This window comes from Liolophura sinensis, chromosome 9 (assembly GCF_032854445.1).
Source record: "Liolophura sinensis isolate JHLJ2023 chromosome 9, CUHK_Ljap_v2, whole genome shotgun sequence".
Classification (NCBI taxonomy): Eukaryota; Metazoa; Mollusca; class Polyplacophora; order Chitonida; family Chitonidae; genus Liolophura; species Liolophura sinensis.
Genome location: NC_088303.1, coordinates 3,217,744 through 3,228,468, shown reverse-complemented (window position 1 = coordinate 3,228,468; position 10,725 = coordinate 3,217,744). Strand labels below are relative to the sequence as shown.

At 41.0% G+C, this 10,725-nt stretch overlaps 1 protein-coding gene across 1 annotated transcript in view; it reads left to right on the top strand.

Moving 5' to 3' along the window:
* The first annotated feature begins 508 nt into the window (after positions 1-508).
* LOC135475952 (maestro heat-like repeat-containing protein family member 1) overlaps positions 509-10,725 on the top strand; it is a 41,508-nt gene continuing 31,291 nt past the window's right edge. Inside the window, exons 1-12 of the mRNA XM_064755928.1 lie at positions 509-664; positions 1,910-2,055; positions 2,475-2,606; positions 2,933-3,095; positions 4,062-4,160; positions 5,687-5,838; positions 6,015-6,155; positions 6,524-6,616; positions 7,292-7,370; positions 7,784-7,897; positions 9,736-9,809; positions 10,467-10,589. Coding sequence (XP_064611998.1) covers positions 607-664; positions 1,910-2,055; positions 2,475-2,606; positions 2,933-3,095; positions 4,062-4,160; positions 5,687-5,838; positions 6,015-6,155; positions 6,524-6,616; positions 7,292-7,370; positions 7,784-7,897; positions 9,736-9,809; positions 10,467-10,589 — 1,374 coding nt within the window. The 5' untranslated portion in view covers positions 509-606. The remainder of the gene's footprint in view (positions 665-1,909; positions 2,056-2,474; positions 2,607-2,932; positions 3,096-4,061; positions 4,161-5,686; positions 5,839-6,014; positions 6,156-6,523; positions 6,617-7,291; positions 7,371-7,783; positions 7,898-9,735; positions 9,810-10,466; positions 10,590-10,725) is intronic.

The window sequence follows — 10,725 nt, the reverse complement described above, 5'->3', positions numbered from 1 at the left end:
ACAAATCTGTATGTTCACAAGTCGGGTGACATCTAGATTTGACAGGCAGCTTAATCTCTGAAGCAGACTAGTATTAATATGTGACTGAAGTTCATAAACCATATAGGCCTTTGCAAGGTGCAGTGTTTTCCTCTAACCATTACTGTGGCGCTGCTGGTTAAAGTGATTCTCAGGCCCTGGCTAACATGAAGTCAGGATATTTAGCAGGGAACAGCAGGCTGCAATGGCTATAAGGCCTACTCTGAGAACTACGCATATACCTACTCATCGTCTCATAAAATGAAAAAATTCTTGAGTACAGTTTCGTACACTAATCAAATTTAATAAATATAAGCACCACCTGGCCTCCTCCACCAACAAGTCTTATAGCATTTTGGCATTAAAGCTAGACATCCTTCAGTACAGCGTGAAATATACAGATGTACCTGTCAGAGTTATTGGCCCTGCTGTGGAGCTCTTCAGCTCTGAAGAGTACAATTCTCGTGTAACGTGAGTTCATTTGTGATGCAGTCAATCACATGATAGTGTCTGTGATTTACGCTGATATCGACAGGGAGAATGGTTGTCATCTTATTTTAGTGGTTCATTAAGAGAAAACTTATATCGATGATCATGCCGGGGCCCGATGGGGAGTTTGTGCGGAGCTCGGGGGGCCAAGTCGACGGTGAGGTTTTGGGGCGTGTTGACGAAGACTTAGGGAAGCAGATGCTCTGTTGTTGACACTGACTCTGTCACTCATTTATAACCTTTGGAACGATTTCTTCCTGCCAGTATTATGTCCCACTTATCTGAGCGAGTAACCCCAGGATTAGGGTAGATAAGACCTGAAATGCAGGTTTCACTTTTACCACGTCTTTAATATATATGGTTTCACTTTATGCATTTGCATCCTAAACAAAGTAGACCATTTATCACTAAAATGTAACTCTGATTTTTGTGGCTCAGTTAAGAGGGGTTCAGTGCAAAACGAGACGTAATGCAAAAAGAGATGCACTATCAAGAAGCATAATTGCACATAATTTCCTCAAAAGCGCTGTCATCATGTGTAGACTAAGAATCGTATTCTATAACGACGTGCCACATTCACATTTCATAAAGCCACATTTTTTTAAGAATGTTGCAGGATCTCGCAGTGCACATGAGATGGATGCTTATTTTCACTTGATGTCCTATGTTTTACCCTCATGGCTGCATGCTGTTCGACCTCTTTCACTATCCCAGTGACTTTCCGCTGCCTGTTTGTTTCAATAAAAGTGCATCTGTCACTGTCCACAGCACTGCTTATAAGTGACATTCGGCTTTTTAACAGTTTAGGATATATGCCACTACTGTAGTCAAATTAGCACCTAGTTGCAGGCAGTGGCCTTTGAAATTTGAGGTTGTAGCTGATCTTCACGGCCATGCAATATTTCAAAGTCACACTTTCTACTTGGCATTTTTAGTTTCTCCATTGTTTTTATTATGAATAGGGACATGATTTTAATGCCGAATTTCGATGAAAGAGATAGTTAATGTCTTTAGCATGCACTCAGCCCCTGTGTAATGTGAGATTTCACGACATACCTGCTAAAAATATGGCATCCATCTGAAATGTGAAGATGACTTTTTGCTTTTGTACAATGTTGTGTCAAAGAGTAAATCAGATCTAAACATGCCTGCATTTACTTTGAAACCAGGAAATACACATTTATAAGTGACAGTGATTGGCTGAAAATGCACATCTGAACTTACATCTAAAACACCTTGATAGGAGCTAAAATGGTGATGATGTAGCATTGAGTCCATCCACCCATTGATTCACTTTAGTAGTTGCCTCCTATTTATTCACAACATATTCTTTTCAGTATGTGCAAAAGGTTTATCAACAATACACGTACATAATGAATGAATAATGAATTTGATGTTTCAGAGATGACCTTGGCGCTTATCGATGCTGCCTATGATAAGGACAGTACTGTACAGGAGAGTGTAGCCAATTCACTGTTTGACCTAGGCAGGAAGAAGACCGCTCTGGTGCTAAGTTCATGCTACTCCTACCTGAAAAAGCATTCTAAGGTTCGTCAGCAGTGTTAGAAGTGTATTCACCTCAAGATAGTGTACAAGCAATGGTTAACCAGGCTCACAATATGACCTGTTTGAGTTTTCAATCTAGGTGTAGTTGCCAACATGGGCATGATCACCCTACATGTGCATACATTTGTTTAAACATTTTTTTTTTCAAATGTTGCTCTGAAAATGGTTAGTGTGGTAAATGAACTCTTATTGTGTTCATGGCGAAGTTGATCATTTTGATCTAAGAAAGATGTTTTAGATTTGTTTGAAAGGTAGCATAATTGTCCTACAGTAAAGTATTTGCCTTTAAACATGCACTTCTGTGGGCCAAATTTTAGGTCATTTACAGAAGTAATGGATATCTAGATATAACCTACATTTCCCATTTGATTGCAGAGTTATACCCCTTTGCTAAATTTCAGCTCTCACAGGGTCATCGTGTGGTTATCCTGCAAGTTATGGAGCGTATTATCAAGGAGAATCTGGACTCTGTTGATCCATCTTTGTCTGTGGACCTCATCAAACAGGCCTCTGAGGAACTGACTCAGTCAAAGGTACAAATACCAGTACCTCTCTTTCTGCCTGTTCCAAACTAGATACAGCCTTAGCCAGGCCTATATGGTAATACAGGGCATAGGTTATTATTGCACCTGTAGAGTTCAGAGTTCATGGATTTGAAAGTTTGTACAACAGACTTCTGGGTTTGCCTTAATTTTTACAAACAGAAATCAATAAAAATTGTACTCAGCGTAAAGTGAATCAAAAGATGGAAAACAATTCATGGGGGATAAAACATGTATAATGGAACAGATTTGGTCCAGGCCGGCGATGGGACAGTAATATGACAATTCCAACTTCAATCTTCCTTTCTTTTGTGTAGGAAGTGGTACCCGAGTGGCAGACTGCGGCCAGTGGAGTTCTAGTTGCCCTTGGGAAGAAATACTGCAACGAGGTGATGGAGGTGCTTCTGGAGAAGTTCCAGCCAGGCATATTACCTCACTTCTTCGTCGTGCAAACCATGGCTAATTTAGCCTCTGCTAATGGTAAGTACAGATATTTCTTATGTTTCACCAGGGTTCAGCCCTGTTCCCTTAAACCACAATGTTGGCCACTGTCTTATAAGTTAAATATTCTTGAGTTTGGCATAAAACACCAATCAAATAAATAAGTAAATAAATAAATATGATGGTAAGTACCTAGATCCAGATATGTCTTATCTTGCTGAGTACCTACACCAAAACATACCTTATAGTGGTAAGTACCTACATCCAGATATGTCTTATCTTGCTAAGTACCTACACCGAAACATACCTTATAATGGTAAGTACATACAACCAGAAATGTCTTATCTTGCTAAGTACCTACACCGAAACATACCTTATAATGGTAAGTACCCTTAATGACCGAACATTTTGCCCACAAAAATGCATTTTTAGAGGCAAATAAATGTGATAGAATATTAGCTGAAACTAACTTTTTACCAGTAGGATATCTTACAATCCTAACAAACCTTAAAGCACCTTTATATAATCAGTAGAACTCTTAAAATCAGGAAAAATGGACAGGTTAGTTATGGACGAAATTTTAGAGCATCTACAGTAAACATAGCAGATAATTCTTAGAATGTATTTTGGGGTTTGGTTGGAAGATAGGATGGTGTCCTGCTAGAAGTCTAAGCACCTTGCCTTTATATTTGCACTTTTTATGCTGAAGTTTCAAAGAAAATTTTTATAATTTTCAAATGTGTTGTAATTCTTATTTTCCTGTGAATATGTTCCATATTGCTCATTGTGTTGCCTCCCTACCGCCTTCTGTTACAAAAGTAGTTTTAGTCTCAAAGGCTGTAAAAGTGTTTGCAAACTTCATTACACACTACTGAGCAAAAAACATTATATAATTGGCACTGTGTAGCCAACTGTATTCAAATGTGTATAATCACCTGTATTGTGATAAAGAGAGGATACACCTGAGTGTGGGTTATTTAGCCTGTATCTGTGGGTGCCTTGCAGTGTATGGGATGGTGCCCCACCTGACTGCTGTGCTGGGGACAATGTTACCCATGTTGGGAATGGCCAAGCAAGACAACATCAGATGGGTCTTCTCCTCAGGTAACACAGAAATATGCACAGTTTTGAATACAAGTATTTGATGTTAAGACCATGTTATTGATATAACTGAAACTTGTTTGTATAGTTGTAGTTAAATATTTCTCTCCCTGAACCAAAATGAGTCCAAGATACTGATGATTCAGTTTTACATATTGACCATGTTTCTTCCTATGGGGCTCTTTTCTGGCCTTTGCATGGTACATAGTTTTGGTGTAAAGACTGACATTTTGGTCCAATAATTTCCTAGATTATTGCATTTGAGAATGTGACAAAGGATGGATGATTTAAAGCTGGCTGATTGGTTAATACTGCCTCAATTCTGACAGCTAAAACATTGACCAAAGATGTCATGGAGTTCAAACCCTGGTCCAGTTTGCTTGTCACACACCTTGCATCAGGGAGGCTGTCAGATATCTTTAAACGGGGGTTACTGTCAGTTTGTCAGATATCTTTAAACGGGTGTTTCTGTCAGGTTGTCAGATATCTTCTAACTGGGGTTTCTGTCAGGTTGTCAGATATCTTCTAACGGGGGTTTCTGTCAGGTTGTCAGACATCTTCTAATGGTTGTTTCTGTCAGGTTGTCAGATATCTTTAAACGGGGGTTACTGTCAGTTTGTCAGATATCTTTAAACGGGTGTTTCTGTCAGGTTGTCAGATATCTTCTAACGGGGGTTTCTGTCAGGTTGTCAGATATCTTCTAAGGAGGGTTTCTGTCAGGTTGTCAGATATCTTCTAAGGAGGGTTTCTGTCAGGTTGTCAGATATCTTTTAACGAGGGTTTCTGTCAGGTTGTCAGATATCTTCTAACAGGAGTTTCTGTCAGTTTGTCAGATATTTTTTAACAGGGGTTTCTGTCAATTTGTCAGATATCTTCTAACGGGGTTGTCATATCTTCTAACTGGGTGTTTCTGTCAGTTTGTCAGACATCTTCTAATGGTTGTTTCTGTCAGGTTGTCAGATATCTTCTAACGGGGGTTTCTGTCAGTTTGTCAGATCTCTTCTAATGGTTGTTTCTGTCAGGTTTTCAGATATCTTCTAACGGGAGTTTCTGTCCATTTGTCAGATATCTTCTAACGGGGGTTTCTGTCCATTTGTCAGATATCTTCTAACGGGGGCTTCCTTCAGTTTGTCAGATACCTTCTAACGACGGTTTCTAGGAGTTTGTCAGATATCTACTAACGGGGGTTTCTGTCATTTTGTCTGATATCTTCTAACGGGGGTTTTTGTCAGTTTGTCTGATATCTTCTAAGGAGGGTTTCTGTCACGTCAGATATCTTCTAACGGGGGTTTTTTGTCAGTTTGTCTGATATCTTCTGAGGAGGGTTTCTGTCAGTTTCTGCAAGGGTTTTTTTACCCATCAACCTGAGTATGTAAATGAAATACTCTTGAGTATGGCATGAAACACACACCAGAGACAAGTCTGAGGAATAACATTGTTATTATATAATAAAAATTGTCAGTATGAGATCAATTCATCATACAAAATGTATTGTATTTTTACCACATATTTGTTCAACTATATTTCAGCTTTGTCTAAGTTCAGTGAGGCCATCTTGGATTACATCGCTAACATTGACAAGGCCCCAGACAACACTGTTACTAAGGAAGTATTTGCTGGAGAAATCTTCTCTGCCTATGACATACTTTTCAACGTCTGGCTTCAGTCCAAAGAAGCAAAAGTAAGGGGAAAATAATTTTTAGTCACTCATAGAAATACAGTGGACAAAGTAGGTACAATTAAACAGTTATGACTGAAGCTTTTGACATGTGATTCTATTGCTACTTACTATCATGAATTGCAGTTGCAGTGTCCTGCAGCGGACCCAGTTGAAAATAAAATTTTATTGTTTTTCAGCTTCGCCTGGCCATTATTGAGGCCGTGGGTCACATGACACATTTAATAGGCAGAGATAAGTTAGAGGAACAGTTACCACGGTTACTGCAGGGAATTCTGGGATTGTATAAACGTCACCCTGAGCCATACCACATCACACAGGTTTGTTTTATTTTTATATTCTGGTTTATGTTGTTTTATGTTAAATGATCCAGAGTACATCAGTACATCCTTTCTTCCTTACTGTGTAATCCATTATTATTTTATTCATTTAAATACTTGTATCTTCACTTATTTTTCTCTACACCAGTATATTTGTGTGGTTATGATTTACACAATATTGGCTTGATCATGCATAAAGCCTTCAGTACCTTAGGATCTTGGTCCAAATCAGACAACTAAGTCTTTAAGTTGTTGATTAACTGGCATAATGTGAAAGATTCTCTTCCGATTAATTAGACTGTCAAATTACATATTCTTGCTTAAAACATTTTGCCAAATGATATACCTTTACCTGTATGTTTTCACAGGGTTTGGCCATGATATTAGATGCAGTCTGTGAGGAGGGTAGTGTGATTTTAGAACCTCACCTGGATATTCTCCTCAACGTACTGTTTACTCAGGTAAATCACTCACCAGTGGCTATAACTGTGTGTGAGGCGGGCAGTGTAATTTTAGACCCCAACCTGAAGGACCTCCTCATTGTACTGTTTACTTAGGTAAATCACTCACCAGTAGCTATATCTGTGTGTGCGATGCTGGCAGTGTGATTTTAGACCCCAATCTGAAGGACCTCCTCAGTGTACTGTTTACTCAGGCAAATGACTCACCGGTAGCTATAACTGTGTGTGAGGAGGGCAGTGTAATTTTAGAGCCCCACCTGAAGGACCTCCTCAATGTACTGTTTACTCAGGTAAATGACTGACCGGTAGCTATAACTGCATGTGTGAGGAGGGCAGTGTAATTTTAGACCCCCATCTGAAGGACCTCCTCAATGTACTGTTTACTCAGGTAAATGACTCACTTGTGGCTGTATCTGTGTGTGAGAAGCGTAATGTGGTTTTAGACCCTCACCTGGACAACCTTCTCAATGTACCGTTTACTCAGGTGAATGACTGACAGGTAGCTATATCTGTGTGCGAGGCTGGCAGTGTAATTTTAGACCCCCCATCTGAAGGACCTCCTCAGTGTACTGTTTACTCAATTTACTCAATGTAAAAGACTCATTTGTAGCTGTGTCTGTATGTGTGAGGAGGGCAGTGTGATTTTAGAATTTTGTTTGTCTTCTTTTTGGGCAGGTGTGTGTTCCATGTGATTACACCAACCCAATGGCAATGAAAAATCACAATGAGCTCCTGAGGTGTTTTGCCGTCATGGGTATGTCTGCCCTATCTCCCTTTTGACCACCTGTAATTGATTATATTTGTCTGTTGCTACTTCTACATGTTGTGTCATGTGTGTTTTGATGGGCACAAACTTGTAAATTCTCATAAATATATAGATTATTGATATTTGTATTGATATCCCTCACTGTGTAACGTACAAGGTCAAGGCAAAAATGTCAATTGTGGAAGTCTGATCTATGTCTGGACTGAAACAGCCAGGTGTCAGTTATTCAATAGTTGTAAGCTTGAGATAAGTTTTGTTTTTTGTGAATTTATTATGAGGCTACTGTTAACTCTCATTCTGTCACTTAAAGGATAGGGAACAGTTCAAACAGTGTTACTGAAATACCCTGGAAGAACAAGGGCTTCTCAGCATCATGCTGACTATTTTGATTTTTATTACAGCACGCTGTTTTTCTGGGAGAATTATTGGGTTCCTGTTACAAAAGCTGGAAGCTGGAAATGAAAGGATCAAGTTAGGTGCTTTGTCAGTCTTCAGACACCTGATAAACGCTGCCAGTAAGTGCCCTGATTTATAACTCTGGACAAAGCAAAGTCAATATCTGCCCAGTCTGTCAAACTCATGATTTTGTAATTGTCAATCTTCTCGTGGTGGTAAGTGTTGAGGGAAAGGTCAAGTAATTGGTTTGCTCGATGTCACTGTACATGCACAGGTACTATGATGGAGGTGAGAAACAGGGTTCTGAATATGTCAGTACAGGCACTAGACTGCCTGAAGCAGACACCATCATGGTGTGATGGACAGGGACAGGACTGCCTGAAGCAGACACTATCATGGTGTGATGGACAGGGACAAGACTGCCTGAAGCAGACACCATCATGGTGTGATGGACAGGGACAGGACTGCCTGAAGCAGACACTATCATGGTGTGATGGACAGGCACTAGACTGCCTGAAGCAGACACCATCATGGTGTGATGGACAGGGACAGGACTGCCTGAAGCAGACACCATCATGGTGTGATGGACAGGGACAGGACTGCCTGAAGCAGACACCATCATGATGTGATGTGAAGGGACGAAACTGCCTGAAGAAGACACCATCATGGTGTGATGGACAGGGACAGGACTACCTGAAGCAGACACTATCATGGTGTGATGGACAGGGACAGGACTGCTTGAAGCAAACACCATCATGGTGTGATGGACAGGGACAGGACTGCCTGAAGCAGACACTATCATGGTGTGATGGACAGGGACAGGACTACCTGAAGCAGACACCATCATGGTGTGATGGACAGGGACAGGACTGCTTGAAGCAGACACCATCATGGTGTGATGAACAGGGACAGGACTGCTTGAAGCAGACACTATCATGGTGTGATGGACAGGGACAGGACTGCCTGAAGCAGACACTATCATGGTGTGATGGACAGGGACAGGACTGCCTGAAGCAAACACCATCATGGTGTGATGTGCAGGGACAGGATTGCCTGAAGCAGACACTATAATGGTGTGGTGTGCAGGGACAGGACTGCCTGAAGCAGACACCATCATGATGTGATGTGTAGGGACAGGACTGCCTGAAGCAGACACTATCAGGGTGTGATGTGTAGGGACACGACTACCTGAAGAAACAGGGTTCTGAATATGTCAGTAAAGGCACTAGACTGCCTGAAGCAGACACCATCATGGTGTGATGGACAGGGACAGGACTGCCTGAAGCAGACACTATCATGGTGTGATGGACAGGGACAGGACTGCTTGAAGCAGACACCATCATGGTGTGATGGACAGGGACAGGACTGCCTGAAGCAGACACCATCATGGTGTGATGGACAGGGACAGGACTGCTTGAAGCAGACACCATCATGGTGTGATGGACAGGGACAGGACTGCCTGAAGCAGACACTATCATGGTGTGATGGACAGGGACAGGACTGCCTGAAGCAGACACTATCATGGTGTGATGTGTAGGGACAGGATTGCCTGAAGCAGACACTACAATGGTGTGATGTGCAGGGACAGGACTGCCTGAAGCAAACACTATCATGATGTGATGTGCAGAGACAGGACTACCTGAAGCAGACACTATCATGGTGTGATGTGTAGGGACAGGACTGCCTGAAGCAGACACTATCATGATGTGATGTGTAGGGACAGGACTACCTGAAGCAGACACTATCATGGTGTGATGTGCAGAGACAGGACTGCCTGAAGCAGACACTACAATGGTGTGATGTGCAGGGACAGGACTGCCTGAAGCAAACACTATCATGGTGTGATGTGTAGGGACAGGATTGCCTGAAGCAGACACTACAATGGTGTGATGTGTAGGGACAGGACTGCCTGAAGCACTATCATGATGTGATATGCTCAGTTTTCTTCTTCTTTCAGCAGCATCAATGGAGGACAAGAAAGAAGTGATTGTATCTGGTTTAAAAATGGTTGCCAGTGACAACAACAATAAGGTATGGAAACTGAACATTGTTCTTTTTCTGGTGCCTGATAATGTTGTCATTTCTAATTCTTCTTTTAAGTTTTGTTGGTCAAATTTGTCTTGGGCATCTGTCTCATCATTTTCTTGGTCAGCTATCTCATCATTTTCTTGGTCAGCTATCTCATCATTTTCTTAGCCAGCTATCTCATCATTTTTTGGCCAGCTATCACATTGTTTTCTCGGTCAGCTATCACATTATTTTCTTGGTCAGCTATCTCATTTTTTTCTTGGTCAGCTATCTCAGCTATATCATCCTTTTCTTGGTCAGCTATCTCATCCTTTTCGTGGTCAGCTATCTGATCTTTTTCTTGGTCAGCCATCTCATCCTTTTCTTGGTCAGCTATCGCATCATTTTCTTGGTCACCCATCTCATCATTTTCTTGGCTAGCTATCTCATCCTTTTTTGGTCAGCTATCTCATCCTTTTCTTGGTCAGCTGTCTCATCATTTTTTTGGCCACCTGCCCTGTGCAGTGTTCTCCACACTGGTGATTTTCTTGACAAGTTGAGGAATTAATTCATAACTTGTGCAACATGTCCATTATTGAAGTGTTCTTTGCTCCCGTTACTTTTAGTATTAAAAGTGAAATGATTTTAAAATTTGAATCATACATTTATTTTTGTGTTCAGGTCAAAAAGATGTTCGCACAAGTTGTCATAGCAATGGCACATCATGGTTACCTGGAGTTAGAAGGGGGACAACTCATGGTGGAATTTATTGTCAGACAATGTGCATTACTGCCAGATCCGCCAGTAAGTTCAAATTGTGTAGCCAGAACTCATTGGTGAAAATTCTAATCGCTGTGAATGAAATGTTGTATGTGCACATGTCATTTAAAGAAACTGAAATTTATCTGGAATTTAACTTTATGGTTGAATAGTACATGTA